Source organism: Balearica regulorum, chromosome 1, assembly GCF_011004875.1.
Source record: "Balearica regulorum gibbericeps isolate bBalReg1 chromosome 1, bBalReg1.pri, whole genome shotgun sequence".
NCBI classification, from domain to species: Eukaryota; Metazoa; Chordata; class Aves; order Gruiformes; family Gruidae; genus Balearica; species Balearica regulorum.
This window is the reverse complement of record NC_046184.1, coordinates 102,974,183-102,994,889: the sequence shown is the minus strand read 5'-3', so window position 1 is coordinate 102,994,889 and position 20,707 is coordinate 102,974,183. Positions and strand designations below refer to the sequence as shown.

General features: G+C 37.7%; 1 protein-coding gene across 5 annotated transcripts in view; it reads left to right on the top strand.

Annotated features, from left to right (window-relative positions):
- The window catches only part of CADM2 (cell adhesion molecule 2), a 688,977-nt gene that overhangs the window by 610,388 nt on the left and 57,882 nt on the right, over window positions 1-20,707 (top strand). For all 5 annotated transcript variants that reach the window (XM_075769404.1, XM_075769413.1, XM_075769394.1 and 2 more), the window contains one exon: window positions 4,032-4,210. In XM_075769404.1, coding sequence (XP_075625519.1) covers window positions 4,032-4,210 — 179 coding nt within the window. The remainder of the gene's footprint in view (window positions 1-4,031; window positions 4,211-20,707) is intronic.

Below are 20,707 nucleotides of genomic sequence, written 5' to 3'. Positions count from 1 at the left end.
ACACTGGGAGCAAATTAGAATAGGTAAGCTGGAAGCAGAACTGCATCTTGGTGCTTCAGCTCTGCTACCTCCCTCAACCCCGTGACAGGTTTCAGTGATAACAGCTCATTTCCACTTTACCACATCCATAAGGGAGGGATTAAACAAGGGATATAGAAAAACACCTCTCACTGAAGATGGGGCGGAAAAAAAAGGAGGACAGACTTGTTCCTTGGGTGACTGCCTTGGTACTAGCAGACTGCATGGTCCTGTTGGGACAGAGCAGGTCAGTGAGCTCATTCGTGCCATGAAATATGTGAAGGTAGTAACACGCAATTGCATCAGTGGCCACAGTGCTCATTCTGACTTTATAGCTCTTGTGCTCCAAGAAAGATGTTTTTGGGATTGTCTGAGAAAAATGGGAATTAAACTGCTAAATGTGACTCACCTTGAACTAAGTGCAAATGTATGGGGATACCCTGTTTGTTCCAGTCCACAGAGTAATAGCCTTATGGCAACTCTTTAGTATGTGAAAAAAAGCTGAAATTCTGCAGTATGGGAGATGTATGCAATGGAGAAAAATGTGCAATATTAGGAGTGTATGCATTTGCCAGGTGTTTTAGAATGTCAAACCTCAATATCCTCAGCTGAGCCAGAATCCTTTCAAAATGTTGGGTAAGAGAAAGAACATCTGTCTGGATCTGCACCCTTGACCACGTTTCAGTAGGATAAAGTGTGGGGATTTCACAGTTCCCTGTGCTTTGTGTCACAGAAGGAAAGCTTCCCCATTGGTGCTTCAGTTGCATTTGTGCTTTCGACAATGAAGGTACTAAATCAATTATCAAGGAATAGCCTATGTGCTCTAAATTTGCGGTTCCTTTACTCTTTTTTCCTGGGATTTTTTTTTTTCCCCTGCCAATAATCTCAGAAGGTATCAAATTCAAGCAAACAGAGAAAGAGGGAGAGAGAGAGGCCTACTAAGTACAAGGCTATCATAACAAGGTTATAATATGCAGAAGCATTACTTACCATATCCTGCAATATTCATTGCCACTGCTAGGAGATCAGTGTAACACAGATAAAGTAAATATGTTTTTGCACAGCAGGTAGGGAACTTCCAGAATTCATTGCCACAGGAGGCTGGGTTGACAGACGGTATAAGCAGATTCAAAAAGAGATTAGGGACATTCGTAGGCAACAGGCCTAAATGCTAAGTAGATACAGAAGAGAACAAGAGATGTGCCCTCCACCATCCTCGATAGGATGGTCGTGGGTGCTGGCAGAGTACAGGGGGAACGGACCACAGAAATGGCCACACTCGCACGCTTTCCTCAGACAGCCGCTGCCCTTGTCACTGTCTGCAGCAGCATGCCAGCCTGGGTGTGTGAGCACGTCTCATGTTCTTAGCTCACTTCTGCCTCGGTAATGAATTGTTTAGACCAGAGTGTCTCAAAGCTTCCCAGCAGTGCAGGCAAAATTTAATTCTGTGGCTGTGACTGAATTTCTGCGTTAGGCACCATCCTTCCTGAGAGCAGTGAGATGGAGTGAGAGCTGTGCCCCGCCACCATGATGTGTTGGCCATGGGCCAGCTGCCCATGAATTGCTCTGCTGCTGCCACTAAGCCAGCACAGGGTGGCTTAATATTAACTGTTAATTAGCAGCTTCCCCAATATGCAGAGTAGGTAGATCTGCCTCTCTCTAAGCCATAGTTTTTCTGCCACCATCGTTTTGCAAACAGAGCTAACCACTCTGTATAAGACTAAAGTTGGTATATTACAATGTGACAAAGCTCTCTGAATAATTTATATCGAAGGCTCCATTTCATAGCTATTTGTTATCCTATGGGTTTTCCCCTAGGATATGCCATCTAATTTCAATTTAAAATGTAAGTTCCATAAATTACCACTGCACAGAAGTTGCTTTAACATGCCATTTATGAAGGTAATGGTGCACATTGTAGCAGAAGTGTTTCAAAGTTTCCGCTCCTGGGATTACAGATTCACAGTAAGCTGGTAAATGGGGAACAATGAGGAGTTTGCAAGAAAATTGGACAAATCCACCTTAACATATCAAAGCAAATCGCGCCTTAATGTTGTGAACTCTGTAGGGCAATGTTTCTGGAACAGCATGGGCATCTAGATTCCCCGCTCACATTAAGCAGAAAGGAAGTGTGTCGTGTATTTAGATACCAGTTCCCGAAAGTGCACTTAGGAAAACTATTAAGACATATTTACAGTAAGGTATAAATAAGGCCCATTACACCGACAGTTCTTAATCCTTGGTTTAAAATTACATGAATCTTGTTATATTCCCTGAGTATATGATTTTCTAAAATATCCTAACTCCAGTGAATAGCCAGTCTAGGTAACAAGTTCAACAACGATTTAACAAGGTGTCATCCAAATATTACTAAAATGTGTATAAATCTCTGTTATCGTTCAAGAGAAACATAAGTTATAGTATTTTAACTTTAAAAAGTAATATAAATTATATACCAGTAGGTGCATTTTGGAAAAAATTCACTTTGTTTACATGTCTTCCTTGACTTAAAAGAAAACCATGTCATTACAGACATTAGGACTATTTTTCTGTGCATGAAGCCATATTTTGGCAAAATGTCTCTCCTTAGGTATTTAGGTTTAATTCTTCTTAACACTTATTATATTTAAGAGACTGTAAACACCTGCTTAAATTGATGAAAGTGAGTATTTATTGAGCAAGACTAGAGACTAATTTTGCATCTGCTGATTTTATAACAGTGGTTTATATTTTGGCTTATTACTTAGTCATACAACTGCATACTTCGATAGGAAAATGTAATGTAATCTTCTCCTACCAAATAAATGTGCAAATCTAGAACTGCTTCTGACTGAAATTACTTAAGTAGTGTACCCAAAAGGAAGGGATTGGTATTTGGGTTATAGTGTACAAAGCTACCAGGCACAAGTAATGTAGCAGTGAATGCCTAGACTGTATATATCTTGCTGTAGTGACTAATATCTAAGGACCTGAGATGGTCTGTCTGAGGGAGAGTCAGGATTCAGTAAGCCAACTTTTCATTCCCAGTCATGGACTTGTCTTTTTGGTGATTTCCCTCATGTAAATTTGAAAGTAGGTCTTGTTACGTGTAAGGAAAGCCTACGTACCAGTGATAAATACATCCTGCTGTCTGTTAAGCAAATCTCATGAACTGTGGAGCTTCTTGAGAGTCTTTGGGAACACGTTAGGTATCACTTGCCTGTGGGAAGGTAGGTGGGAATCTGCAGGATGGTCAGTTCCCTTCTCTGCTGTGCCTTACCTTGCCTCGGGGGTTATCGCTGTCAGTGCTCTGCCTTTGGTCTGTTTGATGCACAAGGGGAAAGGTTTCACAAAAGAAGAAAATCCAGGATTTTAAGTCAAATCTTACATTGCTTGTGATAACGTGTGTCACAAGCAATTATTTGAGGGAAGGATGCGGAAAGGGTGGAAAAAGGGATGGGCTGTGACACAATGCAGCAACAGAAACAAATTTAGATTGTGTGTAAGATGTGCTGCTTTGAGACTGATATGCCTGGTTCAGGAAAAACACTCAGCGCATGCAAGTGCACTTGTGAATGTGAATAGCCTAAATAATTTTAGAATCCATTTACAAACCACTTACATCTACCTCAGCCTGCTTGCATGATTTCTGACGCCTGTCAGCCACACAGGACCATATTGCTCATCACACAAATGGGAAGCTGTTTTCACTTGCTTGCCAAGCAGCTTGCTGAACTGGGGCCCAGAAACCTCGCGAGAACTGTTTTTTAATTTAGGGAAGATCTTGGCCTGTTCCAGTACCATTCTGTTTCCTTTTTTGTGTCTCTTCTTTTCCCTGCTTGTTCTTTCACTGTCTTTAGTAGTTCCCATCAGGGATGGTGAGGTTGTAGTAGTGACAGTAACTCAAATGGTCGTTGAATATTCTTTGATGGCAGGTTACTATTCATAAGTTTCTGATGCTCCTGTTTCTGATGTATATATTGCATATACATGCTTCACGTATCTGATTAAAGGCATTGCTTTGGATCCAACAGGCCAGAACCAGTACTTTGGACAAAGGATGGTGGAGAACTACCAGATCCAGAGAGAATGGTTGTCAACGGCAGGGTCCTAAGCATCAGTTTCCTAAACAAAACAGACAATGGCACATACCGATGTGAAGCAAAAAACCCTATTGGCCGAAACAGCACAGAGTATGTCCTGATAGTACATGGTGAGTGCATTCGTGTTAGTTTTTGGGTGCGTGTTATGCATATGTAGCATTTCAAGAAAATACAATCAGTTGTTTGTGATCATTACCAAAAGAGTAGCAAGAAAAAACTGGAAGTAATTGCATTTTCATTGATGTCATCATCTAGTTGTGGGGAGTATGTTTACTTCTTTTTATTGGCATGCCTCTCTTCATACAGTTTAAGCAAAATATATTTGCTAATGTTGTGAACTTTTTGCAAAGTAAACACCTGTAAAAATGTTTTGCAGCATCTCAGTACTGTTTTATAAATACTTGCCTCAGGCATACACTGTTCAGGTAAAGCCAGTTACAAAAAGATATATGAAGAGAAATATGGAAATACCAGACAAACAGGTGTTTGAGGGTTTTTTGTTGTTTTTTTTTTTTCAATAGATCACCAAAGACAGGGTATCAGATACTTTTCTTCACACGAGTTATAGCCTGCTACTGAGAAAGTTCAGCTTATGCAAGTTAGCTGATCATCATCTGGCCTATCGTTACCGTCAATCCTCAAAAATATGTCATGTCCTAAGTTCACGTTACTACTTCTAATAAAATTGAAAAATAGGAAGGTTCACATTAAACTACAATTGATTTGATTTCCTTAATTAATAAGGCAACAATATGTGTCACATGAAAAGAATAGCTGGCTTTTACATTAATTATTAAACAGATTGATATAACTCAGGTTTAGGAGAAGCTATAATATAAAGTTAGCATTTGCCTTTAATACGGCTTTGCAATATGGATCTAGAAGTCTCAAAACATAATGTTGTATCATCACAGATATGTATGTGATAATTCCTGGAAAATTGTGAGTTCTGTAATTTGAATTTTAACCTAAGTGAATACAGAGGCGAAAGCTCCAATGTAGTTCATGACGATACTTTTTTTTTCCTCTAGTTTTTAAGAAAATGCAACTTCCAATAAAAATGACAAAATAAAATGAAACAGTCTAGTACAAATTATAGTCTGTAAATAGACATGGGAACTATATAGATTTTATTTGCTCATGATGAATTCAAGTATAACAAATATATGTTTCCTTGGTGTTCACAAGCTCTCAAAAACATTTTTCACTAAAGGTTTAACCTGCCTTTAGGTATTTGGCAGAAAACCTTTAATAAGTGCTACTTTCAGCTTTCAGTAATGAGATATTTTTTTAGCGCTGTTGATGAAATGTCATTTATCAAAAGAACCCCTTAGATTACTTTTCATTTTTCTTAAAGTTCACTATTAGTTTACATAGGATTAGTGGCACAAGTAAGGAGGAGGTCTTTGCATGAGGAACACAGAGCCTGTACTGCTGCGTGAGTATTTCTGTATTAAAGACAAACAGAAAAACTAAACCCTCTAACCTCTACTTACATTGATTACTACAAGAAAAGAAAAAGAAAACGTGTCTTTTACATCCCGGAGGTCGTGTTGTATTGCTTGTGGGCTGCAGGCACAAAGTGCACTGCTTTTCATGAGGTAATGTCTTCTGTGCTTACCAAATGTCGAAACTTCTGTCATTTATGTTTTCTGCCCAATATATTTATGTGATTATTTCTGAAAACATGGCCTTTTATAATGGTAGATCTTTCCATCAGTGGTGACTTTGCAATATACTTCTATCAAAGAATATTTTACAATCTCCAATGTGTCTTTCGCATAGTGGCATGCCCCCTGTTGATCTGATTATCTTGCAACAACTTCATGGCAGTCTGTAAAACCATTCATTATCAGGAAGGCATTCTGTTATGTTTGGCAGCACATTAGGCACGTTATCAGGTTTAGCTTGCACATTGCTGACCTTTTCTGTTACGAATACCAGAGTTTTCCTAATTGCATTTCTGCAATTCCAGTGTTAAAACTAAAGGAGGTAAATGTCAGGTTCTTCCAAGGTTTCTGAAACGATGAAAGTAGTGTGACAGAGTATGTGATGATGTTTAGTGCTTAACAACTTACTGCGTTTCAGAGTTGTTACGTTTTTAAGTACAGAAGAGACTGACACAATTATTTTATCGTGTAGCACAATCAGTTGTATAGATCAGTTTAGGCAGTGTCTTATCCCTTCTTTAGCTCATTGCGTTCATGAGTGTCTCTAGTGAAACATAATCCTCCCAAAATTATACAATATTCTCTCTCTCTCTTTCTCTCTCTCTCTTTCTCTCTCTCTCTCTCTCTCTGGGGGCTATCAAACCTACTTTTATAATTTTCTGAAATGCATTCTTCCATTTAATAGAGAATGTAATTTTTTTTCTATACCTTCCTAAACATATCTGGGAGCATCCTTTGATTTCTCATCCCGTCCTCTGTGCCTAATGTGTAGATGTAATTTAATTTTTTTTGCTCTACTCCTGTGTCAGAGCTGATTTATCATATAAGTATGCCTTCTTACCTTAAATGTTAGGTTTCTAATAGAAGTACATGCCAGATTTAACATAAGGGGAGGTATGTTCACAAAGACATGGGAGAGGAGAGGGGAGGAATCTGCATGAGGAGAGAATTTCTTCACAAGAGGTTCTTTTAAATTGCAGGTAAAGGAAGTAAGGTCTAGGGAAAGTGACCTACCAGATCTGTAAGGAGTAAGGCATAAGTGCCCTGAGTGTTAGTAGCCACTGCCTTAGTAGAGCCTCTGAAAGTCCAGCTCCATAGTTGTTAAACAATTAATAGTTTTTCTAGGAAACTCTCGAGCCCAGAGTAGTTGCAGTGATGGAGAGAAAGAATGATAATCACATGTCCAAGTTTAGAGAGATACTATGGCCGATTCTGTTTTTCCAGGTAAGCTTGTATGAGAAGGCAGGGGACATCCATGGGCGGCATCCTCTGCAGAGGCAGGGGAGTCTAGCCTGAGTCAGAGCTGTTCTTTTCTTATCCATGCTGTGATTTCTTCTACATTTTTTCCTTTTTTTCACTTCTACTTCAAAAGGTTTTCTGTCTTTCTGTATATTAAAGTTGTAAAAGTTTCATCTGGCTTCTATTCTTTTTTTCCTTCTATGAAATCTCTCTCTCAGTGGGACTCAGTCTACTAATTCTCTCAATTTCTGAAGTTAGCTTGCTAACTCAGAAGAGATTTAAACTGCTTTAGTGTAGAGAGAAGCTTGCCTAAAAATGGAAGGGGCAGTTTCTCATAATTAGACATTAAGGGTAAGCAAAGTATTTATACATATTAAATATACAAACCAAGCAAATAGTGTCTCATGCCTTTAAGTGGACCAACCTAGACACAAAATTATACAGAAAAATAATATTTTTTCCACTGTAAATGATGATGAGGTAATACTGTTTTGATGTTAAGTGATGGCAGTGGAAATAAATATTGCTATAAGCAGATGAATAGCAATCTGTCTAATATAATTAGTATCTGATAACAAAAAGTCTTTTTAGATTTGTAGTGTAATTAAAGAAATCAGAATTCAAAGAAACTGAACGTATTTGAATCAGGTAAAAGGCATGGGCTATTAAGTATGCTCATGCTGCTTTGCTGAATCAATACGGCTGCTACTTTCATTTTTCTTTACTTTTATTATTAATAATAAATGTCAAGAAAATACTTCATGAAGCAGGAAGGTGGGCACAAAGTCAGAGTTTATAGGCAGCAGTACAAAGGCAAGACATGTAGTTTGCTCAAACATTTGTCTCATGCAGTAACAAAGCCACAAGCTTTAATGCCTGCAGCTGTTGTCATTTCTGTATTCTAATTGGCAAGCTTAGTGCTTTAGAAGTGCACATTCTGGCTAGATATATTACACCCTTTCTTCAGTAACAGGCCCCAGGCAATTTTCACTGTCTTCCAATTTATTAAGAATTTTTGTTTACCTTTGTCCAAATACTAGTCATTAATCATCAGTAAACAGAGCTCACTGTCAAACTCAACCCAAAAACATAGATTGTACTTGCAAAGCTTAGGTAATAACTGCATTGATTTAGCTGGAGTTAAGAAAGGAAGTGGTCCATCATCATCAAACTGAAGACACAGCTGTTATGTATGTAGCGGTAGTTCATAACCTCTGGATGTCACCGCTGAAGACTTAGTTCAACATCATATTGAGTGGGTAGCAGAAGTCCACATCACTGGGAAATCTTCTTAATGGAAACCAGCATTTGATAATTTGCAGAGCTATTTGAAATGAAGTGCCGTGGTGAAATATCCTGATTTACCAATCTAAAGACACACATTCAATTAATTGAAATATTCAGAGCTATAATGTGTTGTGTATCAATTAACTATCAAAGCAGTATGGAAATTAACATGAATCAGCAGCTCTGGTTGGTCAAGGCAGTTCTTACTGCCACAATTACACATACAGCAGAAAGCTATTGAGCCAGAAACTCAGTATCTCTGGAGAATAAAAAGTGGCATAACATATTCTCGTGGCTTCAGCTTCTCAATTATTTTGTATTTTTTTTCTCAGACAAGCTATTTTTCGCAAATAAAGGCAACTGAAAGACCGAGTTACATCCTCGTTAATATTTTGAAATGTACTTTCAAACAGAAGATCTCCTACAATGTGTATGACCAAAGGTCTCACTGCACCTTTCCTTGGGATTATAATGTATTTATCTTCCACCTGCTTGTCCAGTCCCATTTCAAAACATTTATCATCTTAGCTTTCACAATAACCTGTAGCAACAAGTTTCTGAATTGAATTATGTGCTTTGAGAGAAAAGTATTCTCTTTTGTTTGTTTAAGCCTGCTGCTTGATCTCTTCACTTCCCAACTTTCCAATCTATTTGGCCTCTTTTGCGTTTGTTCTGTAAGTATGGAAAAATCTCACTGTGATGGGTGTTCACGTTTGCATTCTGATGGCATTGTCTCATTCCTCTTACTGTCACTGCCATAGTTTCTTTCAAATCCCAGTACATCTCCTGTTATAAGTTCTCCTACTTAGGCCAGTGACTTGTATCCTCTTCTAAGTCCCACAGCTGTTGTTATCTCTATAATACCCTCATTTCCACTTCATTTTGCCATTTTCCACTCTGATCACTGCATTGCAGTTAAAATCACTTTTATTTTCATGCTGCTTCCCTTCGATAGATTCTCAAGTATTTCCACCTCACTCTCAATTTCTCACTAATTATGATCTTAGACTCTGCATTTCCTGGATTCCTGTCCCTTGTATCCACTCTCATAGAATCAGAATAGTTTGGGTTGGAAGGGACCTTTAAAGGTCACCTAGTCCAACCCTCCCTGCAATGAGCAGGGACATCTTCAACTAGATCAACCTCACCTTGAATGTTTCCAGGAATGGGGCATCTACTACCTCTCTGGGCAACCTGTTCCAGCGTTTCACCATCCTCATTGTAAAAAATTTCTTCCTTATATCTAGTCTAAATCTACCCTTGTTTAGTTTAAAACTATTACCCCTTGTCCTATTGCAACAGGCCCTGCTAAAATAGTTGTCCCTCCTTCTTTCATGGTCTCTTTTTCACTTTTTTCTTCATTTTTGGTCTAATAGTTAATCTCTGTGATTGACTGTTCTCCATATCTGGAACAGCACTATGCCAAATTTGCACCAGACACTTTAGTTTATTAACTCCTGCCTCCAAATACATTTATAGAAGTTCACCTTCTGTGGCCACCCATAATTCCAGCACCATCCACTTTTACTTCTATACAAGTTTCTTTTTAAATTAGTAGAAACTCTGTGGAATCCAAAACACATCTGAAATGAAATAAACTCCATTACCTCTATCTGTTCTAGATTCCTTTATCTTTGTCTGTTCCTTTGCCCACTATCACATTTTTATTATGTTTCATTTCTTTTGTGATGTTCTCATAGGGGCCTCTTTCCTTTATTTCTATAACTCACTTGTGCACATTTCTCACTCGATGAAAGTAAAAAACTGAGTAGAACGGTAATTTGAAACAAAACTGAAGAGGTGAGATTTTTTTCTGTTTTCTTTGAAAACTGAGCTTATCGGATAGGCAATAGATCTCCTGGTTTGCAAATATTTTCACTACAGGCCTCTGATAAATCTTGTGCACTGTTTTTGGACACCATATCCTCATAAACTTATCTCAAAAAATGTGTAGAAAATGTTCACTGAAGGGATGGAGGGGAGAGGGGATGGAAACCATGTGGAACAGCACACTCATCACTAATCTATTTGCCCTCTGTTTTGGTGTTAAGAGCCTAGACATTGAGGTAGCTGGACAATTTCTTTCTTGAATTTTTTCCTCCTTAGTTTCCTCCTTTATAGTTCGTGAGTTGAAACATTTAATTAGAGACACATCTCGGAGAAAAGACTTTCTTGCCTATGGGAAAATCCTACCCTTTGACTGAACAAAGCTTGGGCTTTGGGAAAAGAGACTTGAGCAGACCCATGGTGTAATGGAACAATAATAACATGTACAGCTACAATAGAGGGGTTTTCAGTAAAAAAAACAACCTTGCCCTTTCAGCAGCCAAGGCATATCAAGGATATGAGGCTCAGAAGACTGCTTAGGACTTCATTTGAAATTCTGTGTATGTGAATACCTATGCTTTTTAGTTTTGAGATTTTTTTTTTTTATATCTCTTTTTGAATTAAAAGACAGAGGGTGTCTCAGTTTTGAGTCCTTAAAAAAGAGGTGAAAAGTCTCTCCTATTCCATCTTAAAAAAAAGTAAAAATACCATAAAAAAGTACAGAAGACAACTCAGATACAGAGGAGCCTGAGCTTTCAGCCAAAAAATAAATAAATAAAAGAATGCTCTTGAAGACTTTCTGCTTCTCAAAAACCTTCCTTCCCCACAAACCACCTCTTCTTTTTCTGTCTTCCTTTTCACTGCTATGCATGCCTGCATATACACACTCATACAAACACACACAAACAAAACCAACCAAACAGAGGTCTAGTAACTTCTTCAGGAAGAGATCTTTTTTTTCATCTTCCTACCTTTTGAAATCCTCAGCAGCTGGATGGTTGTCTTACAAAAGCTAAAGTGTGGAGGAGTGAGGTTTCTCTGTGGCATGCCTATGAAAGTAACTCATTATAACCCTGTGTTAAAGCTAGCGTTATAAACACACATAATTTCATTCGCACGTTATTCTGCAAAGGATAGCCCTTCAAATTGTGTTAAAATATATCGATTTTGCATATACAACAATGTTCTAAAGTGACATTCAAGTATTAAATCATTATCATTACAATTAAGTTAACTTCCCCAGATGACTCTCAGTTGTGCTAAGAGAGGTGGCCCAGCCCTTAAAGCACAATGCAGATGAAAGCTGCACAATCGGGTGAATTAAGAAATCATTGTGTAATATAGCTTTTGTTACTGGACTAAAGAAGAGTAATGTTTAGTTGACATTTTCAGGTATAAGAAGTCTGTCAAGGAACTTATGGTGGAATTGTTGGCTTAATTTTATGGATGAATTGTCCAGCTATTATCCCTGAACACTCACAAGGCAGCTACTTTGAAATTGCTTTTTGTTGATAAATACTTGAAAAGTAGGGTCTATAGTTGAGCTGGGTGAACTGATATTTCTTCATTTTCGGTGACTTTAGAAAAATAAGATACAAATATATTTTTTTTCAGATAAGCTCAAAATTATTTTGGAAAGGTCAAGGAAATAACATTCCAAACCACAGTAACACTCTTTGGGAATCTGTCTGACACTTCTACATTTTTATAGTAAAATACTGCTTTTGATGAAAGAAAACTTTTAAAATAAAGTGATTTTGTTACATAATATATGGATAATATATTTAATTAATGTTTTTCCATAGTGGAGTACTCACTGAAATGATTGAATTCGGAGTATTTCACCTGAATTAAATCCGAATTTGTCCTGCATTTACTTTTTCTTTTTTTTTTTTTTTTTTTCCCCTCCTGGTGGATGCAGCAAAAGCTCTCTCCAGGTCCAATCTTTAGCAACATATTCTAACACGTATAGCTCATTCCTATTTGAATAGAAGTTGTACTTTTTCTGAAAACCTGTAGATTTGGATAATGTCTTTAATAACACACATTTGAAAATATTTAATTCTCTATGTACATATATAATTGGCTAATGTGATAGTTCTTGATTTCGATTCCCTATGTGATTTCTGAAAAGGAAAAGATTGCATGTTAGCTTTGAATTATAAAGAGTTTTTTCCTCCATACAAAATAATTGCATAAAGGTAATATTTTGGATACTTGTGTATGGGTAGAGCCCCTATAGTAAAGTACTTCTTGATCAAGATATATTGCTGTTACTCTTTTGAAAAGAACTGTTTTAACTGATCTTCAGTGACATGTATTTCTAAAATAGTGCTGTTGAATTTATTATCACTCTGATTTGCTGTAGCAGCACAGCTTGCTCTCTGATTTTTCTGGACTTCAAGCTTTGCTGTTGCTTATACCTCTAACATTCTTGAACTTTACTCCAATCAAGCTTTTGGTTGAGGGGGTCAGACTGTAAAATTACCATGCCTATGAACATCATATACAATTTTCATGAAGAAAATATAACTGTTAACAGAATAATTTAACTTGAGACCGATGACAAAGTTATAGTTGTAACAGTTGCTAATGATCTTCTGTTTCCATCTAGATCATTTATTATTCACAAAACCCAAGCCATAGAGAAATTATTAAAATGACTTAGTAATTTTCTAAATTGAAATCTTTCCTGCACCATTAGGTGCTACGTGGAATGCAGATAAGGGTGTCCTGTCTCTATCTTTCTCGTACAGTGCTTCTATAACTTACCTTTCTTTTGAAAATAGGTTGCTCAGTTTTTCACTCAATTCAAGAAAGGCAAATGATACGCTATGTAGCAATATTGCTTAAAATGTCAACTGGTGATACATCAGTACCATGTTTTGTTCCAACTGAGATTACAAACCTTGGTAAGGTAGCACAAATCATTGGTTCTGAGCAAATGGAGATAGATGTAAAAGCTTTGGGGAGATTGCAAACAGCATGCTGAGTCTCAGAGGGGTAGGGAAGGCTTCTGTAAAAATTACGCATCTTTCTCAGAGAGTTTTGAGAAGTTCCATATCTAAAGTCTCTGTTCACATGTGAAGATGAGCATAGAGACTCAGAGAGAAGTAGACACTTAGGAATTTGCTCATCTCAAACCATTAATGTTTCTAACATCCATAATTTGTTGCTAATAATTATTGATTCTGATTATTCTATATTTTCTATTTGCAATTTTAATAATTAATGACTTGTGAACTGTTTCTGGAGTTTATCTTAGCCTGCATTTCTATATTGTATAAAGGAAAAATATTTAATAAATTATTTCTTACAGTATTCTATTAGTAGTTTACTTACGGCAAATAGGGTTTCCTTCCCCTTGTTTTCAGTATTCTTCCAAATAAAAACAGATCAAACTGACAAAAATTTGAAATTTCCCTGAATAAAATTTAAAAATCTTCATAACATCTTTCTTCACAGTATAGGTTCAGTCTAAATTTGTGGTGGGATCCAAAGCGTCTTTAGCCTCTCCTCCAAAAGGGGAACTTCTAAGCTGCAATCAGAAACTATTTTTCTAGCTCTTACTGCTTGAATTCTTGACCCAATATAACAAAATTCTCTTTGCTTTGTAATTAAAGTCACATTTTTTTATTGCTAAGTCATATCATAGCCTTTCTGCATTGGATCTTCCTCTGTCTTGCTATGGCTTACTGTGAATCACTCTGACTTTGTCTCAAGGATTCAGAACTGTTTTGACAGTTTTCAAGAAAGCTCTGTGCCTCGATCTTTCTGTATGACTCCCATGGAAAGGGGAAGAGACAGCCATAACTAGCCATGAGGACAATAAGGGTATATCTCAGAACCGTTCTCAGATTGCAGGGAGAAAAATATCAACACAAAGCGCATTGCTATCAAGTATGAGTATGGATCTACCAAAGTTGATAAAGTTGGTTGGAACGGCCAGTGCCATATGGGGATCTCCCGCAACACCCTGACTTCTTTCACAAGGCTGCAGTTCCCTCGCTAGCACAAAGCAAGCTGTAACCCAGCAGGTGCCTGTGAACAGGTCTCCAGATATCTGCTACGACTGATGGAGTCCATGCTATGGTGTAAGGTGATGTGTCATTTGTGAGAAGAGGCGCAAACAATTCTCAGTCAGGATTACTTTTCTTCTGTTAGAAGGCCTGAAGACAGAAAAATTAGCGGGTTTTATTTCTTTTTTCTTCATCTACTTTATACTCTGACGTGCATTTTCTTTACTTTTCCTTCACTGGTATCCACACAACTTGTTTACTCCCCAGATATGCCCTTGAAAAAAAAATTGCTTTTGCTTAGTAACCTCATGCCTGAGGAGGCTATATCTTTCTGCTGAAACTACCCATATTAATCCTCATGGCAAGTGAAGAAAAAATCCAACCAAAGGAGAGGAGGAAGGATAGAAAAAAAGTTTGGCAGGGTAAAACTGTAGGAGTGGGTAAACTGTTTTATTCTTTAGATATTGCTGTGGGTCATCGCACTGGTAGATTTGTTTTTCCCTCTGGTTTCTTTTTATATTTTCTGCGGGTTTTGTGATCCTTGATTGGTCAGAGGCAGGGAGAAGTTGAAGGAGGCTGACATGTTGAAGTGCTAGTTTGCTGCTTGACTGAGGAGAGCTCTGGATGCTTTCATCATTCACAAGCAGGAGCTGAAATCTCTTTGCACCGTTTTGTATATCATTTTGTTTAAAATTTATTAGCAGATATGACCAAGCATCCTTTATAACAAATACCACGATATTCTATTGATGAACTGTCCTATTTGATGACTTAGTAGTTAAAGTACCAAATATCTGAATGCCTGCCTGAAGGGAAGCTGGATAATTTTAATAAAATTAAGTCTTGACTACATTGCATGTGTCCCAGCATTCATAGTAGTGTGTTATACTACAGAGCCAAAGAGTCATGGGGGGATTCAACTACATGTATAGAACTCTTTTGAGCATGAAAAGACAGAGCATAAAAGATTGACAGCTAGAAAGGTAGGGCCTTGTTTTCTCAGGAAATGTACTGTGGCGATAAGAATGTGAGAATTAAGTGTATTAGTCAAAGACAGTGCAAAGAAGTGCAATAAACCTTGTTTTAGGTTGCAAAGATGCCATTAACTTGCTCAAAATGATTTTCAATGGGATACAGCTATCCCACTGTGATAAAGCATTTCAGATGAGTGTTGGACCCCTTTGATTTTATTTTGAAATAAAGCAATTTAAAATAAGTAACAGTCTCTGTTATCTCTTTTTACTAACCTTAAAATTATTGCCGTGAGTTTTGAGCTGTTTAAGCAATTTCAGTGATTCGTCCTGAATTTCTCAGAGAAATGAAAGCAGCAACCATAATAAAATAGAGATCAGCAATCTGTTTACCTCCATTTAGTTTCAACACTTGTCTCCTTAATAGGGAAATTTTAGTAAATTCTCCTTGGCCTCTTTCTTTTTCCTACTGCAGTGCTGGCTGAGCTTTTTGCAATTTTTTGCACAGAAGGAGTCAAGTGTCATTCTGAGAAAGCTGTCATCTTTGTTCAAGGCTGCTGGTGTCTGAATTTGTATTGTACATTAGCTTTTCCTTATAGGTTTTCAAGGGCCAGCTGCTGGTACTTTATTTCATTTAATTTTGAATACTCCTATTTTATGGCTTGGAGAAACAAGGAAATATGGCTTGTCTGTTTACTTAAAAAGAATAAAAATGAACATCACAGCCTTAATGTGATTTTTAAGCAGTGGCAATGGGCCTAGAACACCCATATTAATAATGACAGAATGCTGCGCTTCTGGGGCAGGTCCTGCTGCCTTTATTCGTACAAGGCATTTGGTGGCTTTTGTGATAACATTTTGTCTTGAATGCAGTGAAACTGGCACTTCAGGTATAAGGAAAACCACTTTTTTTTAAATACAATTTCAGGAGGCTGTATTTTCTTCTGTGGTTTTGATGGGTTTGGTTTTTTAGTAGAGGATTAAAATGAGACTCAGGAGATCTGTTCTGAACTCCCCTGTCAGGCTCGGAGGTCTGTAAAATATTAGACATTCAGCTTAATTCTTCTGCGTTCATTTCCCCAGCTGTGAAATGGGAATAATGTTACCTCCTTTTCCCTAATATTTGGTCTATACTGTCTAAATAATGATCTTACAGGACCTCAAGGCGGAGATCCATTCTTTACTGGATATAGATTTGTTAATGTCGAGTTGTGAACAAAATCAAGATGTATATAGGTGACTTTTTATAAGTAAAGCTACTTCATTTGAGACTGCAGTCTCAAACAATGTTCTAAAACTTCACCTTTTTATTTAAACTGTTGAATTACAAAATTATTTTTCTTAGCCTATTGCATGCTCTGCAAATTTTACTTAATTTCTTTCAGACAAGTTGCATAAGCTTCAGTGATTTAATCAGTGCAGTATTTGTAACTAATTAGAAAGATGGGCTTTTATACAAGATAGAAAGTCTCAGATAAAATAATAGGCTTTATTAATATTACTACTATTAAATGGAAACAGGCTTTTTTTTTACTATTAGCAAAACTTCCATTAACTTTGGGAAAATATAGGTGTTACGGTATACTTTTGGAGTAATCTGAAGTACATATTGTGTTCGTATAACTCCAGAATGGAATATTAATCTTTCTGTTGAATACTTGTTTTGATTTGTCCTGGAAGGTATATCTTACATTAGTAACAACTAATAAAGTAAAACTTAGATCACTTGAATACAGATTCTTCAACATTGAAGAATTTGACTGCTTGAGAATTTAGATTTTTCTTGTACTAAGATAATCTTCAATATCTAATCATCAGGACAAGTTAGTATCTTATCAATTTTACCCTTTTATGTTCTCTGTATGTCACCTGGTTTTAGCACAATTTGAAATTAAGAAATATCGCATTACAACCTATTGGTTTTCTACAGTACAAATGTTTCAATTCATATAATCTGCCCCACCAAAACTGAATAGCAATAGGTGAATCTCTTGTGAGATACTACATTATGTCACCTTTTATTCTGCTTCAGTGAGAACAAGAATGGTGAGCTTTTTAAATGGCTAGACTGATGACAAACAATGAGTCTGATGGACAATGAAATGGGAGTGTGTTCCAGCATCTCAGGGCCTTCATTGCAAACTTCTCTTTCTGTTTCAAGGGAGCTGCAGCTAAAGTGCTTTTGCTGATCACAAATTCAGTGGAGTGGTGTGGGGAGCAAAATGATCCCTCAAGTAAGCACCAAGGGCTTCAAAAGTGAAACCTTGCATTTTGAAAGTTATCAGCCACTAGTCCAATACTGAAATGTTCATGTTAGATGCTTTCCTGTGAAATGCTTGATTCAGGTTTCCTGTGGTCCCTATATGCAACTCCACCAATTGTGTGTGTGCAACAGACTAGTCTCCAGGTGACAAAGCCGTATTTGTGGCAACATCTGTGCTTTGGAGAAAGGTCATGTTTTTCTAGCCAGAAAAAACTGGAAAAATGCTTTTTGTGTGTGTTTATTGCTACTCTTTGAATTTTAGCAAGTACTCATGAGCATTATAAAACACATAGACCTAGCACCCACTAAATCTGAAATTCTGTTCTGTGCAAGGGGAGAGGTTCAAGAGGAAGGGTGGGAGCTGCCCCCACTCAGCATGCTCTACTTGTCAGAGTCCCCATGGAAGTTGGTAGAGGTGGATTTTATCTAAATATCCCTCCCCGGCCGCCTGACCCAGGGCCCCACAGTGCTGCACTAACTTGTCCTCCCTTACTATGTCCTTCCTATCGCATTGAGGCAATTCCTTCCCATTGCTTCTTTCTTGTGACCTACCTGAGAGCCACAGCTCCTTGTTTTCTGACAGCTTGCACAGCTGTCCTGAGCCTGACCTGCTTTACTGATGGAAAATCAGCCTTTCACACACCTGTAGTCTTTGTGAGTCCTACTGTTGTTCTGGTGCACAAAATAAATGAGATATTCAGTAGAGGAGTTGCTTGAAGACAATTAAGGGCAGTTAACTTTTTCTTCATATTTCAATGTTAAATGAGATGGCATAATCAGAAATAACTTGCTACTACACCTCGTTTTTTCATATTCATCACATTTTTTGTCATAAGCAATTCTGGTCAGATCATGTGGTGTAAAACGTGCCACAATGTGATATCAGGTCCTCATTTTAAAGGATGAACTTTTACGTGATTTGATATGACACCATGCTGCCAGTACTAAGTACTGATATTGAAATAGGCTTTGCTCTTTTTCCTGGTTTTGGCAGCGATAAAGTTAATTTTCTTCCTAGCAGCTTGTTAGTGCTGTGTTTTGAATTTAGGATGAGAATAACGTTGATAACACATGGATGTTTTTAGTTGTTGCCAAGCAGTCAAGGACTTTTCAGAGGGCGGGGGGAACCCGAGAAAGCTGGGAGGGGACACAGCCAGGACAGCTGACCCAAACTAGCCAAAGGGATATTCCATACTATATGATGTCATGCTCAGTATATAACTGGGCGGTTGGCCAGGAGGCAGGGCAGCTTGGGAACTTGTGGAACATCGGCTTTGGGTGGTGAGAAATTGTGCTGTTCATCACTTGTTTGTATGTATTATTATTATTACTACTGCTGCTACTACTACTATTATTCCTTTTCTGTCCTATTAAACTGTCTTCATCTCAACCCACAAGTCTTTTTTTTTTTTTTTTTTCCTTTTCAATTCTCCACCCCATCCCACTGGGAGTGGGGGAGAAGTGACTGAACAACCGTGTGGTGGTTTTAGCTGCCACCTGGGTTAAACCATGACACTCTTTCAAGTTGTACTCTTAACTTTCTAAGAATAGAATTTGCGCCAGGGATGTGTAGATACTGATTTTTTGCTTGGCTCTTTGAAAACAGGAGACATTGTCTTTTTTGCTGTAATTTTGTAATACTTAGTCCTCCTTCATTTGCTACTGAAACCTGTTGTTTTCAAAATAGGAAAAAAAACCCACACCAAACTATAAAACTTCCCATAAGAAGAAAAAAACTATTGTTCTTCCCAGTTCCTAACTTAGGATAAAAGAGCAATGAAATCAAAATCCTGGTAGCTCTTAACACTTGATTTTTTGTACTCTGTTCTTACTGTGCAACCAAACTATGTTTAATCAAATTTTAATGAGCTCTCCAACGTCTTCTAACATTTAATATCACCTACAGGCCCATGAAACGTCTTAGAATCATAGGACTATGTGAATTTATTTTCTTTTCTTTCTAAGCTGCCTAGCCATTTTAGCCCAGCTGTATGTCTTGCATTATGAACTCATCCACCGGAAGTCTCTTATGGTTTTAACTAGGGATCTAGATCTACATGAAGCTTTTGTTAAAAGCGTTTGGATATTTTTTAATGACATCTGATTTGCCAGCAAAAATGTCAAGCACATAATTGCCATTTCAGAGTTTCATAAATCTGAATCAATTAATAAAAAGAACCCCTTGACCTCATGTCCGTGAGCCTTCATGATCATTCAGTCTAAGTGCTAAGGAGCTATTGGCACATGATATTCAAGCTGAATGATCCTTTTGTTCAATCCCGTTTTCTCGGAGCAAGGCTAAATGCAGCTCCCTTTGAATTTAAAATCTTGCTAAATTATTTAGTACTACATACCACAGACTGATTAAATTTTGCACAGAGTAGTAAGATTGTTTCCCAGGTAGGTCATCACTCAGTTCAGTTTACCACTTAAAATTTCTTTCATTCTCAGTCAAAATACAGGAAGGGCCATCCATCATTATCAGTTTGTCCTTTAATTTTTCTGTCAGCCTTTGTCAAGCTTGAAACAAAAGCCTTTACATTTTTATCAACTGCAGCTATTGTTGTCAGAATTGTGCTCAATCATTTCAGAATATCGGTTGTGTTTTTACCAAACAAGTAAAATATTTTCAATAGGTCAGATCTATCTTTCACATAAGCCCGCTAAACCAAACAGAACCATTTCTCATTTCATTGGAAATGGAGAGTAAAAATGCTTAGGGCCAAATCGGCAGTGAGAGTAAATTGTCCAGGCTCCCTGCACTTAAATGGATGAATGTCTTCTGCCTTAGTAAAAAGAATGCAGCATCAATTCAAGGAAGAAGCAGAGGCGAACAGGAAATTATGATCGGGCAGGGCTTGACAGTGTTTTGAACAGATCTTGCACAACACTTTTCTGCCGCTCGTAAACAGACTACACCTGCGCCTCTGCTAAAGAGTAGCCTCCAGACCAAGCCAAGCGTTGCGTGCTCCTCCTTTTTCCACTGTCCTCTCGCAGTCAGCCGTCACATTACCTGCTGTCTGCCTTCACCTTGCCAGTGCTTGTGTAGCTTGATGGTATGCTAACAAACAGTAGTGGCCGTGAAGAACACCTTTTTTAAACCTTCCCCATACTTTTCTCTGCATCCACTGAACTGTGACATTACGTCAGGTTCTCACTGAGAAGAGAATTCTTGGTTGAGCATTTGTGGCTCAGCTCAAACCTTTCTGTGCTGCTAGAGAGAGGTTAGGAGCCCATCTCTTTCTTTGAAAATCCAGTTCAGGTCTTACCTGTATAACCTGTGGGAACACACGTGAAAAAGAGTTGGGAGGGGAGTCAGTAACTCCCCTTG